Here is a 26,010-nt window from a genome sequence, read left to right on the forward strand (position 1 = left end):
ACATCAACCTTTAGTAAATCTAGGCCAAAGATTTTCAGAACTTCAGCTTAAGCCCTTGATCTGTTGGCTCTTTATGGATGGGATGGCTGAGTAGAGTATTGTCTTGTTAGTATAGTGTTCATTTGGTCTTAGTTCCCACCTATTATCTGAACATTTTATCACCTACAGGACACTTCTGAATGTACTGTTAAAAGGTAAATAATGAAGTGCTAGTGACAATATGGTATGTATTATAGGCTGTTTGATAGTCTGTGGAAGATTAAAGTAGATCAGAAGCAGAACAAGGCAGTGTGGTACATTGATAGCATAATGTATTCAGTTTGTTCACTGAAATAAACTAATAGTAATTACTAAGAACAAAATCAGTAGTTTTAGGGTAAAGTTAAAATTTCCCATACAACGATTAGACAAAGCCCATGCTAAATGTTCCATCTGCATGCAAAGATAAGACAGGCAGGATTAAGCAAATCACACAATGGGAGCTTTGCTGATAACTTTGTATCCTTCAATGTGATCCAAACAGTATAAAATATTCACTTTGTATAAAACACTGTTTAGCATGTCAGTCACCAGCACTAAACTGCTTGTACTAACCTTAATTCTGGATTTACACTACTTGTTAAACTTGCTTGAATAATAGTAGTGTATTATGAAAAAACATTGAGAAAAAAAGTGTTCATCCTACACAGACCAAGTTTGGTAAGAAATAATGACTTGCAACAGCTATCCATTACTTCTGTTATTCATTTATGAAATGTCTTTTTCTTTCAAATTGTAATATAATAGCATCATATGTATTGTTTATGCAGAGTTAAATGCAGACCTAAGTGTGCAGTAAGCTTAAAGAATCCCCTGAGCCTTAGTACAAGGAGCACATGACTGACATGGCCAGGAGGGGACTTGTCCTTTTGCCAGTGTGGCATGGGTTCCCCCTGGGCCCCTATTGGTACCTGCACCTCACGATCAGTTGTGGAGGGGCGTGGGTGTGTACCCTGCGTCGCCGGTAGTGTGGGGAGAGCTGCCAGTGGGCAGTTGCGGCAGACGATTGCGTCGCCGGATGTCCCCGGCGGCTCCCTCTGCAGGGCGCCGCCAATTTGAGTATAATTGCGCATGCACGAGAACCGGCGCAAGCACAGTGGCATTTTAGTTGCGGTGGCCAGTAGCGGAGGCGTGCGCATGCGCAGTGAAGCGTAGCAGCGGCGGCGATCACACAGAGGCACTGCAAGGGACTACATCTCCCAGCAGCCCCAGGAGCTGCTAGATCATCTGATCCACAGCAGCCAATAGGGCTCTAGTATTCCCTGCTGCAGGGAATTGATACAATTTGCGCGCTGGAGACCACGCCAGTCGAAGCTGGGACAAGGAAGGGGTAGGTTGTGTGTGCAGGTATTTGTGGCACCTACACTAGGCCAGATACCCCCTGTTAGGCCCCAGCTAGGCCCGACTCCCAATAGCTTGTGGCTGCTATAGGGACTTGCCCATAGACAGGGACATTGCCCGCTTAGCACTATCAGTGTCAGGGACACAGTGAGACACCGCACGGTGACTGCGGCCTGCGGTCCAGAACCAGACCATCAGAGACTATCATCAGTGTGGACCCTCCAGCTGGATACCACCCATCGCGGAGCATGGCCATCTTAACAACATTAGGGGCCCCCGGGCAAAGCAGTGCACGGGGCCCTGCCTACAATGTCGCTCCCAGCATCCCACGCGCTTACTAGCAGCAGCAGGCACCAGAAGTGCTGCACTGCTAGCCTGCGAGCGGTTGTGACGTGAGCCGGGGTGCCGGGCAGGCGGAGAGCGGGCAGAGCCGGGGTGCCGGGCGGAGGGAGAGCGAGCGGAGCCGTGGTGCCGGGTGGGGGGAGAGCGAGTAGGGTTGCCAGGTGGTTTGTCCAAAAATACTGGACACAATGGTGAAAGGTGCGACGCACTCGAGAATCGTTGGTGGGGATGAATGTTATTTATAAATGACCTGACATGTCATTTGTTCTAGATTTCACTCCAAGTATTCACCAATTTGCACCAATTTATATTCTATTTCGTAAAAAAAACTGGAGAGGAGTCTTGGGAGGGAGCACCCTTCCGAGGATTGTTTTAGGAAATAGAATATGAAATAGTGCAAATTGGTGCATGCTTGGAGTGAAATTTAGAACAAATTACGTAATAGTCAGATCATTTATTAATAACTGACCTGCAGTCATACTGTACATGGCGAGCAATACTGATCTTACTGCTCCTCCCACAAATTCCAAGATTGTTGCACCCCCTCCTCAACCTCTCTCTCCCCCTTGTCCTCTCACTCCCACCCACCCTTGTCCTCTCACCCTCCCACCCCCCTTTGTCCTCTCACCCCCTCCCTTCATCCTCTCTCATCCCCCATCCCCCTTCCCTTCATCCTCTCTCACCCCCTCCCTTCATCCTCTGTTACCCCCATCTCTTCATCCTCTCACCCCCCCCTCCCTGTCATTATCAGTACAGTAGCTTCCAAATGTAGACTTCAAAATCCAGCTTTTAATTGCATATTAAATCATGCCATTGAATAAGTAACCTGTTCTGCCTTCTTGGGGATGATCTGTAAGTAAGAGTGCTGCAGAGATTGCAATGCTGCTGTGATGAGAGCTGAGTTATGGAGCCTTTCTGAGAATTTACAATGGTGGTTATTTTTAATAGATCTTGAAAATGGGAAGACTATTAGTATACTGTAGTAAAAGAAAAGTAAGGGTGAGTGAGCAATTAAACAAAATTGCCAGTACTGTATGTACTGTCTGTCACCACACACACTGAGACATACACACACTCACACACTGAAACATACACACACACACACACACACTGAGATACACACTGTAACAACCAGGGAGTCACGCCGCCCTCGGCATGCTCCCCACTCACCCGCAGCTTCGCTGGGTCCTCCTGCGCCGCGCAATCAGCCTCCTTCCAGGACGCCGATCGCCGCCTCACCTAGGCGCGCACGCACGCCGGCATTCCTCTTGTAATGCCGGTTCTGGGCACACACCCGGTCATGCGCCCACAGGCGCAGCCACACGGAGGCGCACCAGCCTCTTAAAGGCACACTACCCCAATCCAATGCTGCAATCAAATGCAGCCTTACTACCGGGCTCTATAGCTCCTCCCCAGGGAGCCCTTCTGGACCTATCCCTGTCGCAGCCTCTGGCATCCCGACCTTGGCATACGGCAATCGACCTCTCCGCACCTCTCGCATCCCGACCTTGGCATACGGCAATGCGACTACTCTGCTCTCTCTGCTCCCGATCTTGGCTTACGGTAAAACGTCGACGTCTCTCTCTCTCTAACCCCGGACTTGGCTATCAGTACCCACTACTATCCGTACCTCTCCTTCCCCGGCCAAGACACCCAGGCCATTCTACTCTCAAGACGTGCCCTCGTGGCTGTGGGTGGCGTTATATCCTTTCCCACCTCAGCACTGTGGTCCCGCCTCGTTTGTGGTGAGCACTACCTGACATTATGCTCAGCCCAACAAACATGGACCCCACTGAGGTGGGGCGTACTTTGACCTCGCACACCAATCTCTTCGCCAGGCTTGAAACTTATCTGGAGCAAAATGATAGGCGGATGGATTTGCTTCAGCAGAGCCTTCATTCCCTTACCATCCAAGCCCGGGCTTCCACCCCAGAACCTTCACCAACAGCCTCGGCTCCCTCCGCAGCTGTCTTCACATCCCCTCTGTCTACAATGGAACCCGAATTCCGACCCCCAACCGCTACGCTGGGGACCCCCAAGGATGTAGGCACTTCCTTAATCAGTGTTTTATCCAATTCGAACTCTCACCCTCTCGTTTTGTCTCCTCAAGGCCCAAGGTCGCTTATATCGTTGCTCTTCTCACCAACGAGGTGCTGGCCTGGGCCTCCCCCATTTGGGAACAACAGTCTCCCATCACACAGGACATCGACCTCTTCGCCCAAGAGCTCTGAAGGGTCTTTGATATGCCTGGACGGCAGTTGACGGGAGCTTCCTCCCTCTTCACATAATCCAGGCAGATCGACCAGTCGCCAGGTACGCTGTGGAGTTCCGCACCATAGCAGCTGAGACGGGGTGGAACAACGAAGCACGCTCTTCGGCATTTTGGCAGGGCCTGTCGGAGCCCCTAAAGGATGAGCTTGCGGCGCAGAAACGTCCTACAGACCTAGAGGATCTGATCACACTATGTATCCGGGTGGACCAGCGGGAGCGGAAGACAGAGAGTTCTCGTCACCGTCTACGGGTTTCAAGGTCTCCCACTCCACTGTTCGTTTCCCCAGCACCTCCATCCTTGGACGCCCCTGAACCAATGCAATTAGGAGGGAATAAGCTGTCCTCTGCCGAGAAACAACGCCGGCGCAGTGCAGGTTTCTGTATGTACTGCGGCAATTCAGTCACTTGGTGCTCCAGTGCCCCCACAAGCCAGGAAATGCCAAATCCCAATGAGATCCCGGGGAGTCTCATTGGGAACACTGACCCTCTCCCCCATCACAAAGGATGCCCTACCCACCAGGATCCTGCTGCCAGTGACACTGTCTGGAGAGGGGTTTCATACTCAAGCACTGGCATTCGTGGATTCCGGCTCCGCAGGCAACTTCATTGATCAAGCCTTCGCAGAACGGAGTAAAATTCCACTTACTTGCAAGAGGATCTCAGTCGGCCTGGAGGCCATTGATGGTCGACCATTGCAGCCAGTCTTCATCACGCTGCAGACAGTCCAGCTTCAACTACAGTCTGCCGGGGGTCATACGGAGACGATTACCTTTGATGTGATTCACACTCCTTCAGTCGAAGTGATCTTTGGACTTCCCTGGCTTCAACTCCATAATCCTCAACTCGACTGGACTAACTGGGAGCCCATCCAGTGGAGTAATCTATGTGCCAAGACCTATACCTGGCTGCCCCAGAAGGTAGGAAGTTTGCGTACTATGAGGGAGGAGGTCAACTCCTTACCCGTAGTGTATCTGGAATTCCGCGATGTTTTCGACAAAGCACGATCTGAGGTCCTACCTCCGAACCGGCCTTTTGACTGCCCTATCGACCTGCTGCCCGGAGCAGACCTCCCCAGGGGACGATCCTACCCACTTTCTGTTCCAGAGACTAAGGCCATGAACAATTACATTGCGGAGAATTTGGAGAGGGGTTTCATCTGAAAGTCTTCTTCCCCAGTCGGAGCAGGCTTCTTTTTTGTAAAGAAGAAGGACGGGTCTCTTCGTCCATGTATCGACTATCGAGGCTTGAACAAGATCACGCGAAAAAAACGCTACCCGTTGCCTTTGATTTCTGAGCTTTTTGACCGCCTTCAAGGAGCAACCATTTTTTCTAAATTAGACATATGGGGCGCATACAATTTGATGAGGATACGCAAGGGGGACGAGTGGAAGACTACGTTCAACACCCATGACGGCCATTATGAATACCTGGTCATGCCGTTTGGCCTGTGCAACGCGCCAGCAGTCTTTCAAGACTTCGTCAATGAAATCTTCCGGGACATTCTTAATAAATTTCTCATCATCTACTTAGACGACATCCTAATCTTTTCTAAGTCTCCCCAAGAACACGTTAAACACGTTCAGCAGGTACTGTTACGCCTCCGGGAGAACCATCTCTTTGCAAAATTGGAGAAATGCTAATTCCATCTGACGTCTGTGGTGTTCCTGGGATACATTATCTCTGACTCCGGATTCACTATGGATCCAGCGAAACTGAAGACCCCGGCCGACCCCCCTTAAAGCCGTGCAACACTTTCTAGGTTTCGCAAACTACTACCGTTGCTTCATTCGCAATTTTTCCACCACCGTATCTCCTATCACAGCACTAACCAAAAAAGGTGCAGATCCCTCATCATGGCCCGGAACTGCCATTCAAGCGTTCGATCTTCTCAAGAAGGCTTTCGTGTTCGCCCCTATCCTCATCCACCCAGATCCTAAACTCCCATTTACCCTGGAAGAGGATGCCTCAGACGTCGGGGCCGGCGCCATATTGTCCCAAAGGAGATCGCCTTTAGCCAGATTACACCCATGTGCCTTCTTTTCAAAAAAAAATTATTCCGCAAAACGGGGGGAGAGTATTGGTGGGCACGCATGGGCCGGGCACGTGGGGCTCAGCCTAAGGGTTAAAGATCGGAAGGGCTCTGGGATTTGTTTGGATCGGCTGGCCTGAAGGGTTCCTCCCCCTCTGTGGTTTGTTCTGCAGTTTGGGGTTATGATGTGTTGCTACTGGCTGGGAGCCATGGTATTTATGGGCTTGAGTTTGGTTTGCCTACCCTGGCAAATCACTTATTAGTTTGTTAAAATGTGTGCATCAACAAAACTGTGACTTTGTTTCTCCAAAATGCAGGTCTTTTGTCATTTTTGGATAACTGGGAATGGTTTTAAATAAAAGGGGTTGTATGGTTGCTGCAAATAGACCCCTTAGGAGGTCTGGAGTCATGTCTGCTTTTATTAAATTGTCTTCCAATAGTTAAGTGTAGGATCAGTGGAGACAGATTTTGAAGGTCTTTGCAGCATATTACACAATATTTCCACAGTATCTGTCATATGTTGTTTTATGGAAATCCCAAGGAGTATGGACCTGTGTTTTACCTTTGTCCTTTGATAATTATGTCAATTACTCTGCCTGTTATGGTTTATTTAAAGTGTCTCCTGGAACAGTGTTATGGGCCTGACATCACTTGTAGTAGGTTCTTCCTTAACTGCACAATATATTATTATTTGTCTTTCTATTACTTTATTAAATAGTTAGGATTTTTTTTTTAAACTATAAAGATAGCTTCAGAACATTTGCTACTTAAGTAAGCAAATTTAAAAAAAAAAGAAATCTATCTTTACTTTATTGTAAACTTAAATAAGAGAATGGCATACTTAAACATTAAGCTTGTTTATTGCATAGTACTAGTTAGCTTGAGCTGATAAGATTGAAAATGCTTTTTCCCTTAATCAATGAAAAGAAGATAAAATAAATACCTTTGTTTATACTACATGTGAGCTCCTCTTTAATGATTTATTGTTAATGTCACTGGAATATAGATACATTTACTATCATCATCATATTACAGTGTACAGTATAATTCCTATTATCTCTCTATTACTTCCTGGGTCTTCTCTATCTCTTTATTCTAATTGCTCTTCTACACTTTCTTCTCTCAAGTGTTGAGTTTGAAGAATGTGAGTATAAATTGAGTAGTTAGAGGAGGGAGGTGATGTCAACAAGAAGGTATCCAATACAAATTCAAAGTTGTATGAAACTATACAAATGACTTTTTTTTACATATATTCTTTTTATTTATTTCTGCACCTGAAAACCTAAGAGTTTCTGTTTGCACAATATAACTCTAACTTGTTTGATACAGAAGAGAAAGCGACCTCAATTCATAACAGTAATAATAATAATAATAGCATCTTCTTGTATAGCGCTGCTAGTTTTACGTAGCGCTTTACAGAGACATTTTGCAGGCACAGGTCCCTGCCCCATAGAGCTTGCAATCTATGTTTTTGGTGCCTGAGGCACACGGAGCCGACACCGGGAATTGAACCAGGTCCCCCTGCTCCAAACTCAGTGCCAGAGCCGCTCCTTCTCCGTCAGTAACATCTGACAATTAATTTAGTTGCAATGTCTTGTGTAACATTGCAAATACCTTATGAATCATGCATATACTTTCCCTTGTTATTTAATCTATCTCAAAATTTGAAAATGCTAAATGTCTTTATTTAAAAAAATTATGTTTATCTTTATACAATTGCCATGCTCAATAGCTCTCCTTTTTTACACTTATATACATACTGTATATCTTTTCTGGGGGCTCAGGGGTTCCCAAAAAGAGCTTGCTGGGGTTCTGTGTGTTGTTTATCTTTATACAGTACATGGATGTGCCTTTCTTAAAAAAATGCACACCACTGACTGCAAAGAGATTTACTGTAGATGTTGTTTTTTGAAATGGCAAATGGTTGTACAAAATGTGCAAAAGTGAGAAAATAGACTTGTAGTTTGAGGTGTTATTTTGCAAACTGACTCTTCACCAGCCTCTATAGGTCTATTTATTTCTTAAAAATAGAGAATAGCAGGGCACTGCCTAAACATAAATGAAAAGATCCAGATAACCTTGATAAAGGGCAACTGGCCCGAAATGAGTTGGTGTGTATTTTATTGTGTTGGGGGTCGCTTATGATCCAATAAAGGTAATGTTTTTTCATATGTGAGCCTCCTCTGGATCTTTTTATTTATGCTTAGGCAGTGCCCTGCTATTCTATATTTTTGTGTATTACTCTCCTACCTGGCAGATTTGGCACACCGCCTTACTAACACAATGAACTCCAAGGATGGAGTTCTATTGGAGACACACAACATGAGTTTTTTTTCCTGTCATATCTGTGGATTATGTTATATGCTGGACTTTTATATTGGTTCTGGGGAAATGTTTATGGTGCCATCTTGGCTATTTGTGTTTGGCACTAGGCAACACTAAGCACCAGTTTCCTCTCCCTTATTCATGGGACATTAATACCATTATCCATACTTGCGGAGGATATTGTGGATTTTGTTCATGATATATGTGGACACAGTTGCTTTTTGAAGCGCCGGATTTATCTTGCTATTTATTTCTTTGTCTTCTCTCATATATTTGAATGCAAACCCTGGTTAACATTGCTTGCACATGGTTGGCATTGTTGGAAGCAGAACAACAACCGGGAACTTCTTGAGGTTGCATATCCTCCATTTATTGCATATGCTAATATCATGATCTTGTCCACCTTGCGCCATTTAAACTTCCATGCTCTATGTTTAGTGGACTTCAAATCTTCCTTCCCATATCCTTTATTTTTGCTGAATGTACTCCCTCATTCTCTTTCTTGTTGAGATCAGTAGTTCTGTTCTTACACACTCTGATGTCTTTGAACCATTTATGCTACAATTTCTGACTATTTCAAGACTACTTTTTTAATGTTCCACTCTTACAAAGAAATGCGCAGCACAATGTCCATTGGATAGCTTTTGCCCTTCTTCTAGCACCAATCTTTCCAAGTACTTAAATGATGGACCAATCAATTACCCTTTTCCTTCTGCCTTGCTCATTCAGGCTCCCTTTACCGCCATTCATAAAGGTGCATCCTTAAGTCACTTACCTTTCGTACTTAAAATTACACGTCACTTGCAGAGATTTCTTGTCGTTGGTGCTAAGTAGCATATTCATATATTTATTCAGAGTATGCTTATTCATGTATTTGACAGCAAAAGTACTTTTTTTTTTTATCTTAGGAAGGGAAGCTGCTTAAGATGTTTCCTTCACAGTATTTCCCATCTTTTGTCTGCTGAAAAAGACTTGAACTCAATTGAAATAAATGGGTCTAAAATCTTCTCCAGCAGTGGGAAGCAGCTTCAAGACCTGAGTTGAAGGCTGTTAAGATGTTATTATCCATTGTCCAAGCAGTACTGGATAAAGCTAAATGAAATAAAATAACTGCTTACCTTGTATCACACACCTAATAATGGACACACAATAAGTTAAATATTAAAGGCTGTTATCTATCATGTGTGGGCGTGGCTCTTCCTTTGCCAAAGATTGTATATCGTGACTTTTTTTTGACTCTCTGGGATTGCATGTTCTAAAATGTGCCTATGGAAAGGATAGCATTTTACCCACAATGAAATTTAGTAAATCGGATCACATTTGTTTTTATACACTCCACATCCATTTACATTTATGAATATGTTTAGCACACTCTACTATAACCATAACATGCATGGCTGTAGTATTTTTCATAGGTTGTTGATTAACTTCTAGCAAAACAGCTGGCATTTAGGCAGCTTATCAGGGTTCATGTAGTGATGGTATTTTTATTGTCATTTTAAAAAGGTTGATTGATTAAGTTAAAGCTGTAATTTTTTTTTAAATACCTTTACACTTCACCTATGCTACAAAGCACAGTTCTATCTCTTGCCCTATAATGTAAACAGTTAATCTACAGAAAAGTAGTGATGCCCTGTACTGGTTAGATAGATCACACAACATAATAGATTGTAGTTTGCTTGAACTATGCACTGCCTATTCCTCGTTGTCACTAAACAGCCATTTGTAGTTGATGACTGTTTGGGAATTTGACCTTGTACTCAAGTAGAGACATTGGAAATTGTCTCTTTGGGGAAAACCACACTAACAAATCATCAGATGCTCACAATCTACTAGTCCCATTTTTTCCCTCTGTGAGTCTATGTCATGTTTGACTTTTTTTGTGCAAAAGCTCTTTTCCAGTCTCTCGAGACCCTCGGGAATCTCTTTGTTTACTAGTATGAAATTCCTTAGGGAAAATCCATTTTCACAGATACAGTACAAGCCGCTTCTATCCTTTCATTTCCTTCCACCTATTCTTTCCTGGAATTTGCAATGAAATCCTACATTTTTGTCAGACAAATCAGTTCAATACATTTGCTGTTTCATCTTTTATATTGAATTTTAGGAAAATGTTATATATAATTGTTGGCCAGTTTTTACATCATATGTATGTTTTCTGATCTTGAAAATCACAAAAACTTTAAACCATTTTGAATTCCTAGTTTACTATATGTTTAGATTTTCTTCACTGACAACACAAATACCCAGGAGATTAGAACGTACTTTGCTGGTGACAGTGGGACTTCTTCATGCTGTCCTATACGGAAATTATGCAACCCTAGGCAGAATGCCTGTAAATTTCTCTTTGGCTGCTTCCTGTCAGTTTCAAAAAAGCATTTGATCAGAAGCAAGTATTTAGGGTGTTGTATATTTTCTTATTAGGCCTGTACTGTGCCAGAATCACCAATTATAAACGTTGAATCTGGAATATTTCACTGCTGTCCATGGTACCGTAGAGGCCAAACGGGTCTATTTGTTGACATTTTCTCTTCTTTCCAAAATAACAGCATGTTAAAAATGCACTAGGGTGATGAGAGATCCTTTGCTAACAGGGTTGCATAATAACTATCTTAGAATTGTCAGGTGAGTGATGTGTATTGATATCAGTAGATAATGTGTATAAGAAGAGAGGCTCCCCATTATGCCTTCACTGCCCCTGTCCATCAAGCCAGCATGGAAGGGGTTAACAGCATGAAGGCAAGAGCAACTTCAGACCACCTGGAGTCCATCAGCCTCTCCCCTCTACATGTTTGACTGAGGTACTGTGTGTTGCCAAGTCTGCTTTTTTAATTTCCACAAAGAATCTCTGGGACATAACACCTCAGTGGCCCCAAAGACGTTAGCCTTTGGCGGCAGCTGAAGGGCAGCCAAAGGGTGTTGCCGTTTGCTGATGTTTGGTAATATTACAGCTGTTCTATTGCCTCTGAAATTCACCAAACCGCTCATCTACTGTACCTAATGTCTACTTATCCTGCCTATAGATTGTAAGCGCCTTGAGGCAGGGCCTCTTCTAACAACACGTTGAAGGTCTATCCTACCTCTTCTGACATAATTTTGAATATGTCTGTAAATGTTACTTATGCCCATAATTATATCTCGGCCTGTCCATGACATATCTGTAAACTGAATGTATAATCTTTGTTCATTTACAGTATGTAACCATGTATTATTATAACTGACTTTTATTGTCTGTCTTATGTAGAACAAAATAACCGTATTTAATTGTAGTTTTCCAACTGACTGTAAAGTATTGCGATGCCCCTTAATTGGAGGAATGTACACTGGCGACACACTTTATTCGAGCTCGGCTACTCCCACGAATTCGGGTATACCCGGGTGTATTGAGGTTTGTGACTGTTTTCTGCCCGAGTGCATTGGGTTATTTTCCAGGCAGGGATTGAAGCATTTTTTTCCCACTGGCTGCAATACTGCACAGTATATATATATATATATATATATATATACTGCATTACAATTCATGAATTTATGCCATCTGGTAGACACGCGAAGCATTGCAGCCTATTAAATCCTAGTCATTATCATTTAACAGATCAGCCGCCCGTCAGCCAGGCATGAACCCAGGCTGGGAAGGCAAACGCAACGGGGCTTGTCAGAGGTGAGGAGCGGCGCATTCCAGGTATCTGCCAGGTACATACTGGGTATTTGCTCGAATAAAGTGTGTCGGTGCAGTATTTACTTAAATAGATTATGATGATACTGATGTGATAATTTTGGTAAAGATCAATTCAGGACTTTTTAAGAAGCCTCGTTTGAGGACTCCAGGCATTTAAAAAAAACTATAAGAAGGGATGCTTTTGAAGTAACAACTGAATAAAAATTGTCATACATTTCTTTGAAAGTATTGTTATCTTTCAAGTTTACTTTAATCTTTAAAAATGAGAACAGTTAAGCATTTGATGTAGTACTTGCCCTTAACATTTTTATTTTTAAAACAGTATTTCAGTCAAAATTCTATCTGTGTTTTTTTTTTTTTTTTTTTAATCAGTTCTGTAGTATTAGGTAATACTTATGGCACTTTTTTCTTTTTTTTCCAGTCTTTGTGCCCTTTTTTAAATAATGTTGTATGTATTAAGCTTCCTTGGGTTGCTATCACAACCATTTATGAAGCCACAGCACTTCTTCTTTTGAAATAGGCAACCATATTTGGTGCCCTGGGAAGCAGGATCTTCGCTGATCGATCGGTAGCTTAGCTGCATTACTGTAAATGTATGGAACTGCTTCATTTATTAAAACAAACAAAAACTTACAAGACACAATGGCATTGCCCCTTTAAACAATGCTCATGTATTTATTTAAAATAGTATATAATACTGTACCTCCATATTTCAAATAGTTTTTTATAGTTCATTTGTCACTAGGAATGTAATTTGCAATATATCAAAGTCTGTTTTTGTTTTAACTATTGGTGCAGGATTTTCAGGGACACTAATCTAACAGCAGCTTGGACCAGCAGATCATTTATAATATACATATTTAAAAAAAGTAAAGAATCAGGGGGGAGGGGAGTTCGCGAGACATTGAGGGAGATGGACGTCTGCTAGTGGAACTCCTCAGGGTGCGCAGTAAATGCAACGCTATAATACCCGAATCCTATTTCCAAGTATAAGAAAATAATATATTTATAAGTCGGAGTAAAGAGAGAACAGATATGTCTCCAAACGGACCAAAAATTAAGAAAACTATGGCTCAGGAGGTCTCCCGCTTCTTCAATAGAGGCCTATTACTAGCTGCGGACATGGAAGATGGTGGTTTATCGTTTCGCACATGCCCTGAGGCCAGCAGGGGAAACAGGAAGAAGGGAGCTAAGGATTATTACAATGGAGGAGATGGAGAGTCTTTCCAGAGGTATAACAAGATCCTTCCAAACCGAACTAAATAAAGCGGTTGGGGAATTCAAGGAGGAGGTGGCCTCTTGTCTCACCGGACCACGGTGTTAGAACAAAAATTAGGAGAGTCCCTGCAGCTCCAAGCGAACACAGTCAATGAGGTACTCAGGCTGAAAGAGGATATTAAGACCCTGAAAGAGGGCTTTGAGGATATTGAAAACTGCAAGAGACGTAAAAATCTGAGGGTTAGAAATGTCCTGGAGTCTGTCCCCATAACAGACTTCAAAAATTATCTGAAGAGACTCTTCATGTCTCTGGATCCAAGGTTGGCGGAGAAAGACCTGGAAATGGGTAAGGCCCATCGGGCCCTGGGCCTGAGACTACTGGAGCTGACTAAATCCAGAGACATTATAACAAAACTACACCACTACAAAACAAAGGAAAGAATACTGGTAGTCTGCAGAAACAGCAAAGATATCACATTTGAAAATACCCAAATTCCAATTTTCAATGACCTCGCCCGACCAACTATCTTCAGAAGATGTGATCTGCGACTGCTTACCAGTATACTCCATGAGAAAGGTATCTGGTATCACTGGGGATTACCCTTCTAATTAAAGCAGCAGTCCAAGCAATATCCTACATGTGTTTTTTTTTTTAAATAAATCAGTTCTGTACTGTGAGAAAATACTTGTAGCATTTCCAAAAAAATGTTTTAAAGACATTTTTGATGTTTCTAATGTAGGAAGCATTTCTAAAGGGACAGCCCCTTTCCCCTTCTGATAATTTCTGGCTCTCGAGCCCCACCCTCTCTATAGCAGTGCACCAATTGTATCTAGTAACTGCCCAGTCAATCATATTCCAGGACTACATTACCCAAAATACTGTGCAAGAACTGAATTAAACTGAACTGCAGCTTTAATAGTTGATAGGAATGGTAAGCAACACTCCATGCGATACCCAGAGGAAATGGAGCGATTCCAGTGTGAGCTTGGTATGACTCCAAGGAAGCAGCCGGAGGAAGGGTGGCGACATCGAGGCTCAGACACAACAATGAGGCTCACTGCCAGTTAAGGAACCCCCCAGGAAGAGATCTGAGGCAGGCCCCACAGATGACGGAATGGGACAGCATGAGTGACCGACGGGGAGGGAATTCCCCAACAGGATCCAGGAGGAGTGAGCCCGAGCACAGAGCCTGCTTGAAAGAGATAAAGCGTGAATCTATGCTCAAAATAAAGTGCTGCACAGACCAGACCGAATCAATACTAACTGCAATCCAAACAACGGAGAGACACTTTCAAATCAACGGTAATGGTGGGCCATATACTGCTCCGATACGAACACGTGGAGTATGGTCTGAACCTCTCCCAAGATAAGAGGACCCTTTTTGCATGGGAGAGTCACCCATCTCAACTTAGACTCAGATGTATTTCTCTAAAAAGTCATGCTTCTTTTCCAGGGTGTAAATTATATTCTTTTATGGTTCTAGATAAAAGTTTATTAATTACAATATAGAACTAGTGTTATAACTGAAATGGTGGAAAAAAAGGAGAACAAATGCTGGCCTAGACCTGAACGCATGACTCGCTTTGTTGTAGATAATTATTTCAGAGATAGTCGCGATATTGTACTGTCATTTTTCAAAATGCTTTTTTCTCTTTTCTCCCCTGTATTTTGGGGAGTCATAGGTCAGGGATGGCCAGACTCCCACAAGTTAATAATATGCTGTCTTTAACCAACTGTGATATGTGTGATTAGTGGGACTGCCCAGTCTGGTTTTGAAGGGCGGCAAACCCCACACAAAATATTAATGTTTTTGTTAATAAAGATTTGTTATTTGCAATAGGCTCTGTTAATCTAACGTTAGTCTAATAGTTATGGGAAAAGGTTAGCCTGAAAAGTACCTAGAATTCTAATTAAGAAAAATGGGGACACATTAACCATAAAAATGAAAAGATCTGACTGTTATAGAGGTCATCAGGCATAAAATATTTAAAAGGTTATTAGAAATATCTTAAGGGTCTATTACTTGTAAGGACAATACAGATCCAGAGGATTCGGATGACCCTGGGGTCTGGGAGAAGTCCTTGAGGATTTTTTCCCTAGAGGTGGGGGTGGCGCACGGCCCCAGGGTGGCAAGAAATAGATAATGCTGGCGTGATGCGTGGTAGATACGCTGGTGGGACTCACGATCCATGCGCCTGCAGTACCTCCTAAGGGACCTAACCTGTCTAATCTGCCAGTCTAGAGGTAGGGTTACATTTTGGAAGGTCACCAAACTCTGTGATGAATACACCCATGGGGGATTTCACACCCTTATCCCCTCGGCATAACACCCACTCCTGAATTGACCAGATCTAGGTGACAGCAGATATTCTACAGGGGGTCTTACGGTCAAATATATGCCCAATTACATGGTCAGACCATGCTCCTGTCGAGATACTACTCCAGATCCCTTTTAACCTTACGAGACATAGTCAATGGAGGCTAACCTTGTAAACTTCCCAGAAATAAAATAAAAAAAGAATAAAAGAATTGATAGAAGATTTTTTTTACACAAAATGTAGGCTACCTGTGTATAGATTCAAGTTCCATAAAGCCACCATTAGATGTACGCTTATCTCAATAGCATCACACAAAAATAAAACTAAAATAAATTCTTATTGGATCTTATAGAAGAAAATTCTAATTCTCGAGAGAAAACATAAAAAGTCTCCCTAAATAAATGTATATTCATTGCTAAAAGCAGGTGAAGACTTGAAGCAATTTCAACTAGAAAATATAGACAAGAAACTATTATGGACAAAACAGTTATACTATGATGAAGGGAACAAAGCGGCTAGTAAATTACAGTAAGAGGGACTCAGGTGAGGACCCAAAGGTCTATACAGTATTTGTAAGGGATCCAAGCTTTATACGATTGCCCCCCTGCCCTCCTTAAGATTCCAGGTGGTAATATGAATAGAATGAAGATATCAAACGGAACAAGACAGGGCTGTCCACTATCCTCCCTTCTGTTCGCCTTAACTATAGAACCCTCAGCAAGTGGTATTAGAAGAAATCTAAATATTCAAGGAATCCCAATAGGGAAGGAAAGATATGTTATCACTCTTTGTGGATGATATCATCTTAACCATTAGGAAACCTCTGACATCTCTCCCCAATCTTCAAGTAGTTCTTAAGGAGTTTGGAGTCCTGTCAGGGTATAAAACTACGGTAAAGGCGCAAATAAGTTTATAGAAATGAATATAATAATAATGATGATCCTGTGCAGTGCCCAATAAGTGAAAAGAAGCACTCACAGCCAGTCCGTTGTAGTCAAATGACCACAAAGCAGTCAAATGGAAGATGGCTACAAACTGAAGTCCTCCTCAAAAAATATATGAAAAGGACATAGCATAATACAATTTATTGGTATGACAGAACACTGAAACAAGAGAGTGAACCCTGAGGAAGCCGATATTCTGAGGCATGGCGAAACGTGTAGGGTTTTTTGGCCCTCGGTTATGTCACTTCTCACAACCAGATCATTCCATAAATCATTTAAAAATCAAAATCCTCAATGGAATGTTTAAAAGCACCCAAGAACGGAAAACATTTGAACTCAGAATGATAAGACTCTTTGACACCAAAACCAAAGCACTTAATGCGGACATGGGTTTTCTCACACCCTATCAAAATTGTTTGTAATTATCCTGCTTGCCTCAATTCTTATCCACACTTACTCTCCCCCCCTGCATCCCTTCCCTCCCCACCTTTCTTTGACACTGTCCCCTGGCTTCAAACACTTAACACCCTACATTATCTTCAGTAAATATCTGTTGTTTTTTTTTTCCCCTCTCTCTACACTGTATTAGCCATTGAATCCTTTGTATATCAGTATTGCTTGACCTGAAGAGGAGAGGAGAACTCTCGAAAGCTTGTCCTATGACATAAATTGTTAGTCCAATAAAAAAGGTATCACCTAATACTGAAGAACTCATTTATTCTGCACTATCGCAACTGGACTAACACGGCTATTTTCTGCTTTATATATATATATATATATATATATATATATATATATATATATATATATAGTAAAGCTAAAAATCACAGTCAAAGAAGACAAGTATTGGTCAGACAAAATTGTGGTACTTTATAGTCATTACTAAAGTGAATAAGGGAAGGTTACCCAATGATGATAACTAGTAGATGTAACAATTGTCAATGCTTATTTATTGTAAGTACAGTGCTTGGAATATGATGGTTCCCCATTATATTTCCCACCCCCCTTCTTATTGTTGTACCCCTCAAGTGAAAACACAATATTTTTACCAAAATAAAAAAGAGTAAAGAATCGATACACCCCATGTGCATTAAAAGACTCATCCAGTGAACTCTTCCCATTTCTGCATACAACCACACCCAGTATTAATTTATGGTTTTCACGGATGCATATTCTATGTGGAACTGATTGGCATTTTTAAGCCATTTTTTTCGGCAACACTGCAATTTTTACAACTTGTTACAGGAGTCCTTAAAACGAATTATCATATTTATTCAAAATAGTATAGAATACTGTACTTCCATACTTGAAAGAGTTGCTGCACCATGAACGTACATTTACAGTATAATGCAAAATGTACCCATGTCATGCTCCAAAAAATAAAATCTATGTCTTTTAACGCAATAAATGTCACTTTTCAATTCATTGTAGCACATACAGGTACTAGTTATTTGCATTTTTAAAGGAATATGAGAATTGAAAACTTCATATTGGAATTAATAATGTTAATGCATATTATACAGTATGGTTTCTCTGGAATTTGGTTTAAATGTTTTCTCCAATTACTTTTCAAACTATTTTTGAAAGCGTTGTTGGTAACCAGTAATAGTAAAAGAGAATACTTTATGTTTTCTTTACTCCTTTTCTTCCTAGAACTATTTACAGATGAAAATACAGCGCAAAATGGAAAGACTGTTTTCACAAACAATGGACTCAAATTTCTTAATGCCAGAGGTATGTTCTCAGCTGCACATGTTTGGCTAGAACTTTAATAAGCAAATAGGGGAAAATGCTTATTTCAGTTACTGTGCCATTAACTTACCTAAATGCCCTATTTGCTGATGTGGAAAATAGACCAACAGTGCCAGTCAAAATTACTGAGGAACTATATCGTTCTTTCACATAAAAAATGTCAAATAAAACCCTCTACAGTACTTTCATGTCAACATCCCTTCCTATCTTTCTTGTTGGATGTTGTGTAGAAGTGTATAAGGAACTTAGGAAGGAAATTAATGAATCAATGTAAGATTAGAGGTTTCATACTGGAATAATCATGATTCTTTTTTATTTCCTATGCCTGCAACATTCCCTGTAGTCTGCAAGTGAATTTTATTTATTTAGGATAGCTGAAAGGTCTTGCTATACTGTATGTTGGTTACATTAGGTCTACAGTCTCTGAAAGCCATACTTACGAGTAGTAGAATTTGAAATCTGTTATAAACATGTGTTCTCAAACAGTAACTTTGTTAGAACCTTTTGGGTAATTCTAGAGATAAAGCAGTGGTTCAGGATTTCTTAAGTGAGGTTAAAGGCATCTGGGTCTTCAGCAAAAAAGAAAATTTCTGTCTTTTACAGTTTTTACCTGCAAAATCACAATTTGTGAATTTGTAATAGATGTTTTCACTGAGTTTGCAGGGATCTGTCTCGTGATTGGAAGTTGTCAGCTTACATGTGTTAGTACAGCAAATGTTGTTAGCATCCACAAGACGGCCTGTATTTTTTTAGCCTTTATTTGTATATAAAGAAAAATAGTAGATATATGAAAAATGTTAAGATACAAATGCTGTACTTGAAGATACAAGCAAGATAAGGGTTGGCAAGGGAGTGCAAAAGGAAGGCACCATGTCACCAAAGCTTCTCCCATCAACACTTGAAGAGTTATTAAAGACATTAGATTGGGATGAAAATTGAATACAAATCAACTGTGAATATTTGAGTCACCTATGATTTGCAGATTACATTGTTATTTTTGCCACAAGTCCAGAAGAACTCCAGCAACAAATTGGAGAACATGTCGAAGGAAGTAAGAATGTGAGCCTGCGTATGAATATCAACAAGACCAAAGTGATACTTAACAACTGTGTCAAGTTTCCGAAAATTGAAATAACTGGAAGAAGTTGAAGGCCTCATGCACTAAGCGCCAAAAAAATCTCTTCGGCAAGTGTTGCCGATAGGCATGATTTTGGCAATTTGCCCTCGCAGTATTCAGTAAGGGCCGAATCCATGCCGATCCCTGCCGAATCTCTGCAAAAGCAAAACGCAGATGAGCCAGTGATAAAAAATCCTGGCTCCCGATAAACTGGCGATAGGCCGTTTCTGCCGATATGTGTTTGCAGCAGAGAGAGACCCGCTGCTCTCTCTGCGCAAACATCGGCAAAATAAAAACATTTCAAAACAACTTTTACTCATAGTGTACATGTGCCGGGGGTCTCCGGGGCTGAACCGCATTGGTTTCAGGTCCGGGGACCCCCTGCTTCCCGAGATACAGGCCCCTTTAGGAGGTGCCGGTATCCCTCTGCATTTAGGTCCCGATCACGTGACCGCGGAATGTAAACAAAGCAGAGGGATACCGGCACCCCATAAAGGGGCCTGTATCTCAGGAAGCAGGGGGTCCCCGGACCTAAAACCAAAACGGTTCAGCTCCGGAGACCCTCTGCACATCTACACTATGAGTAAAACACATATATAAATAAACAATCATTCCTTACCTTTGCGGCTATGTGCTATGGTAACGAAGCAGCATGAATGTATTTTTAATAATAGTGTACTTTGAGCAGGGGGTCCCCTGAGCTGAACCGCATTGCTTTGTGGACTAGGGACCCCCTGCTTCCCGAGTTACAGGCCCCGGTATGTGTCATCGGGTGGCAGTGTCGCCGCCATCTTTATAGCACCACATTCGCGCCGTGCCCGCTATAAATATGGCGGCGACACTGTAACCGATGCCCCAAACCAGGACCTGTAACTCGGGAAGAAGGGGGTCTCTGAGCCACTAATCAATGCGGTTCAGCTCAGGAGCCCCCCTGCTTCCACACAATATTATTAAAATACATAAATGCTGCTTCATTACCATAGCGTATAGCCGCTAAGGCAATGAAGGGGTTTAGGCAGAATAGCATGTTTATTGGGGACATTTGCCCCCAATAAACATTGCAATAAACAACATACACACCCTGTGTATTTAAAATACATAAACAACAATCAATACATTAAATACATATAGCATTCACCCATTTCCGGCTGCCACGATGAAGGCCATCCTCATCTTCATCCTGGCCATGCCCCCTCCGCTGCTGCAAAACATACACAAGAATAAAAACATCCAATGTAATGTCCCCTAACCCCTTAATCACCATAGCGGTTATTAACCGCTTCAGTCATTAAGGGGTTAACCCACCCTCACCCACCACTCGGGAGGCCTACATACCCTCCCACACTAACCCCCCACCCCGTGAGGCCTAACCACCCTCACCCACTATCCACAAGGGAGGCCTACCCACATACCCTTGGGGCCAATACCCCCTCCCCCCACCCCCAGTACCCACAATAAAAACAATACACTGCCCCACAATAAGCATCATTCTATTTATTAAATACATTACCCACCCCCTGTGCCCCCCCATAAATACATGATTTATTCTTTTACATACAGGGTTCATACCCCAGCCCCACGCGGGTCCCCGGCGGGCTGGCGGGTCACCTGACAGACCTACAGGGTACCAGCAACTTGTTTCACACAGGTTCTGGAGGCCTGTTGGTGGGTCCCACCAAGCGCCATGGCCCCCAGGTGGTCTCCTTGGGTCACCGTGGGCCACAATTGGATCCCCACTGTAGGCCCGCGGATGTCTGGGAGCCCCGGGTCAGACCCACAGGTGTCTGCGGGGCCTCGGGTGGTTCTCACGAGGGTCTGGGGAACTCACGAGTGCTCACTACGGGTCCGCAGTGCCCCCACGGATGTGGGACCACCGGTTCATCCCCGCACCTACGGGTCCGCAGTGCCCCCACGGATGTGGGACCACCGGTTCTTCCCCGCAGACTACGGGTCCGCGGTTCCCCCACAGATGTGGGACCACTGCTTCATCCCCGCAGGTGTCACCCGTGGCTCTAGTATACCATGTGACAGAGGCTTTGCTTCAATTGCCTTTAAGATGACGTCATGAAAAGAAACATGGCCGTCCTCACATGGTACGGTAGCCAATCAGAGCGTGGGAACTCCATCCCAACTCTGATTGGCTCTAGTATACCATGTGGCAGAGGCTTGGGGGGAGAGCGGATGTGACATCATTGAAAGCCTGTCACATGGTACTAGAGCCAATCAGAGTAGGGATAGACTTCCCACGCTCTGATTGGCTACCGTACCATGTGAGGCCGGCCATGTTTCTTTTAATGACGTCATCCTAAAGGCAATTGAAGCAAAGCCATTCTGATTGGCTGTGCTTTCATTGCCTTTAAGTGACGTCATCATTTTTTTTTTCTTGGCCAAAACACATGGTTTTCACAGGCCAATCAGGCACGTGGGAACCATGACGAAAATGTGACGTCATAGGCCTTTAAAAGCCTATGTCGTCTCATTTTGAAGGCAGACGCCGAGGAGGAAGGACCTCCTACAGAAGAAGAAGGCCAGGGCGTGGCCGTAGAAGACATGAAGACCCCGGAAGAGAGCCGCAGATAGAAGTAAGAAGAATACAGATGAAGATGGATTACAAATAGAAGACCCGTGGATTGTTTTGGATTTTTATTTTAATGTTTATTATTTTATGGTTTTTTATTTTATGGGTTCCTGTGCATGGTGGATTGGTTCGAGAGTAAGCTGTTCAACAGGAGTCGGTGAGTGGGTCAAGTAATGGTACGTGAACTAAAGAAATGTATTTTATTTAACTTGTTCTTTTTTTAGAAGCTTTTTACATGTGTATTAATTTATTTTTGGTATATCATTTCTTGCCACTGTATGTATGTATGTATGTATGTCTAGATCGATATATACATACAGGGTAAGAAATGATGTTGTTTTAAAAGCTTGATTTGCTGTGTTTTAAATTATTTTGGCTATGCTGCTATGCATAAATGTGTGTGTCATGTATTTTCAAATTAGATAGATGTAATTTTTGCTATTGTATGGTGTACTTTAGGTCAGGGTGAGGCTTGCTTTTGTATATTGTATTCTTGTTGGTACTTATATTTTTTCAGAGGATAACTTGTTCTGTTCAACGATTGAATTAGTTAATTGTTTAATTGTTAGGGATGGACTGTAAATTGTTTAGGGATTTAATTATTGAATGCTAATTGATTTGTGGTTACTGGATTGGTTTAAATAGTATACTTGTTTGGATGTATTGGTATTTTGTTTGGAATATGTTATTGTTAACATTCATTTGCAGAATGTATAAGGTGCATAGATTGTATGCATCATGTATACAATGTAAATGCAATGTTTTCAGTGGCATTTGTGGCTTTTGATTGGCATTTGTGGCTTTTGATTGGCAGTTGAGGATTTTGATTGGAAGATCAGATTGGATTATTAAAGGAAATTGATTTTATTGTATTGTGTCTGAATGGAGAAGTGGAATAAGAAAAAAATGTGAACCACGGTCACAGCATTTCCAACAGCCAACACATTGAAAAAGTAAAAAACTCTGACACGTTTCGTCCTATGATGGACTTTCTGAAAGAGTGATTACCCATGCATCTTAACGAACCTTATATAGGGGATGACGTGTCACCACAATCAAATCAGTGCAGGGATGGACCTTCCCCTTCACCTGCAGACTAGTTAATCAATTAATCTCTCTACCACGTCACCCCCTATATCCAAGGACGGCATATGCAACAAGAAACATAATACACAAATGTTCTAAAATCAAGTGAAACAAACAGAATTATATAAGACACATTGTTAAAAACAAAGGCTGATTGTGCACACACATAAATAATATAATCGGATGGATCATTGTATGGATAACTGATAATACTTATATCATATAATTCAAGTGAATAAAACTAATGATCATATATATGATAAAGAACAATATTAATCAAATTGTAATACAAATACAGATACTATAAGTGAATACATGAATGAGTTTTCTATGAATATTTGAAAGAATATAAATTACTATATAAAAAAATAATAATAACAACTACCGAAACTTAACATTATCTTTAATAACATACCCCTGTGATATACACCCGAAAACACTCCCCACGCATACCGTCAACCAACTAGAAAGTGTTTAAGTTCCCACTCCTGGTTGTTGCCGGCTGGATGGAGAGTGTTCAGAGTGTACACCCAGTACATTTCTTGTTTATTTAGCATACCCTCTCTATCACCACCTCTTGCGTGACAGGGGATGTGCTCAATAGCAGTATAAGAAAAATTAGCTTTTCCTCCTCTAGGACATCTAGAAAAGTGTCTAGGGACTGGGTGCGGTAAATCTTTTCTCTTTATCAGACGAACATGATCTGCAATGTGAGTTTTTACTGATCTAATTGTTCGTCCGAAGAAGCGGAGCATCCGATTGGCCAACAACTAAAAAAACTTTATAGAAAAAAACTTTATAGAAAAAAGACAAAAACAAAAACAATATGCATATCAAGAGCAGTGATGTCACTAAATCGGCTGCACAAACCGCAAGAATGTGAATATTAAAAAATTACATCACATGAAAAAAAGTATATTAAATCAAACAAGGAGCATGTGAATACCACAACACTTAATCCCTCACCAAACACAGTGTTAAAGTATACAAAGAAACATAAAGTGAATAAATAACCTTAGGTCCTTAATACTCATTTTCTTTAATTTTGTTATGACCAATATTCCCAATAATGAGATTTAATTAAAGATAATTTAAGAAACACCATATCCCTCTCATTCTCAAACCATACACAGATATCATAACAAAGATAAGAATACAAATAAAAAGTTATCCTTGCTTTAATATAACCTTATTCAATTGTTGCTACTAAATCTCATAAGGTAAGTGTACATTAGGAGTGAGGAGAAGGGTGGGGTAAGTGAGAAGCTAAAAGAGCAATGGAAGAACAAAAACATAATAATAAAAAATAAAATTATAAAAAGAAAAGGAAAAGAACAACCTAACACTAAATAATTGAATATACATATGAAAAATATATATAAAAAATATATGAAAAAATTATGAAAGAATTATACATATACAGGCATACCCCGCTTTAAGTACACTCACTTTAAGTACACTCGCGAGTAAGTACATACCGCCCAATAGGCAAACAGCAGCTCACGCATGCGCCTGTCATCACGTCCTGAACAGCAATACCGGCTCCCTACCTGTACCGAAGCTGTGCGCAAGCAGGGAGACTATAGAGCCTGTTACAAATGCGTTATTTACATCAGTTATGCACATATATGACGATTGCAGTACAGTACATGCATCGATAAGTGGGGAAAAGGTAGTGCTTCACTTTAAGTACATTTTCACTTTACATACATGCTCCGGTCCCATTGCGTACGTTAATGCGGGGTATGCCTGTATACATATACACATATATACATATATATTCTGATATTCCCTTGATTGGTCAATGAGAACCTGTATGGCTCTGCAGACTTAAAATGACCTCCAAAAACAAATCCTAGAACCTTTGTTGATAGAGGCAACAAAAACCTTAGATGTGGTTTAGCTCTATCCATATTCAAATATGAACAGAGAATGGTAGGTCTGATAGGGGTTTGAATCAACCTGTCTGTACGTTGTGTAATACAGGTAGGTGATTCTGGTTGCCCCTGGGTTGATCAGTTCAGTGCTTACTGCCTCTAAAATTTGAAAATGGCCCCACTGGAACTGGAGATTTGGTTAGTGGGGTTAAAACAATTTAGGTGTAATTTTTCTGTAATTAGAAAACTACACACATAGAATGGCAAGACTGGTTAGTGAATGAATGAAAATGCCTGTACATTGTCCAGTACTAGGTATATGATTCTGATTCCCCCTCTTGCTTCTGGTATCGACACTGATTTCTCCGTTGCTGCTTAATGCTTAGTGCAGGAGACGTTGGTGTAGTCAGTCAGTATGAGAGGATACAGTTCTGTGCTAAGAGATACCTTAGCCGGTACAAACACTTGCAAAGTGCCTATTTCCACACCGGCTCACATGTGGAATTTTCTAGGAGTGCAATGATCAAAAGGATATCTCTCTTTTTCTCCCCCCTTGTTTGTTGGTAAGGGGCCAAGCTCCCCAACCCATAGATAGGGTGTATGGAGAGGTGTAGTGAGCACTCCCAACAGGAGTTACAGATGCAGCGGCCATTATTGAAATACTTCACACCGTGTATACCTCGGAATACCCATGTCATGGCGCGGGATTTCTTCCAACCGTACCGCTTTAAGACGCGAGTGCAGAAAATGGCATTTTAGTGTTCTGGCTTATAAACCCCTGAAATTGACACAGTAGCACAATAGCATGGTAATGTACACATTACAATTCATTTAATTTAATTGCACACAATCCATGAAATTCAAAAAAGACCGCGATAAACACGTGTCCCTGGGGCAATTGGTGGCATTAATGCCATTTGGAGTACAGCAGCGCACACGAAAACGGCGCTGTGATTTGTTCGAATAACAGCCGCTGCATCAGTAGGCTGTTTGTTTTGTTTTCCTGTAAACCCTGATTGGCTGATCATAAAATGTTTATGCTGGTAAAGTTATGGCAATAAAAGCCTACATTTGTTTTCCCCTAAAGACATCTACT

General features: G+C 41.8%; 1 protein-coding gene across 1 annotated transcript in view; it reads left to right on the forward strand.

The window, feature by feature from the left end:
- The window catches only part of C5H12orf42 (chromosome 5 C12orf42 homolog), a 456,508-nt gene that overhangs the window by 284,153 nt on the left and 146,345 nt on the right, over positions 1 to 26,010 (forward strand). The window contains exon 10 of the mRNA XM_075599098.1: positions 18,158 to 18,238. Coding sequence (XP_075455213.1) covers positions 18,158 to 18,238 — 81 coding nt within the window. The remainder of the gene's footprint in view (positions 1 to 18,157; positions 18,239 to 26,010) is intronic.

The sequence above is a fragment of the Ascaphus truei genome, chromosome 5 (genome assembly GCF_040206685.1).
Source record: "Ascaphus truei isolate aAscTru1 chromosome 5, aAscTru1.hap1, whole genome shotgun sequence".
Classification (NCBI taxonomy): Eukaryota; Metazoa; Chordata; class Amphibia; order Anura; family Ascaphidae; genus Ascaphus; species Ascaphus truei.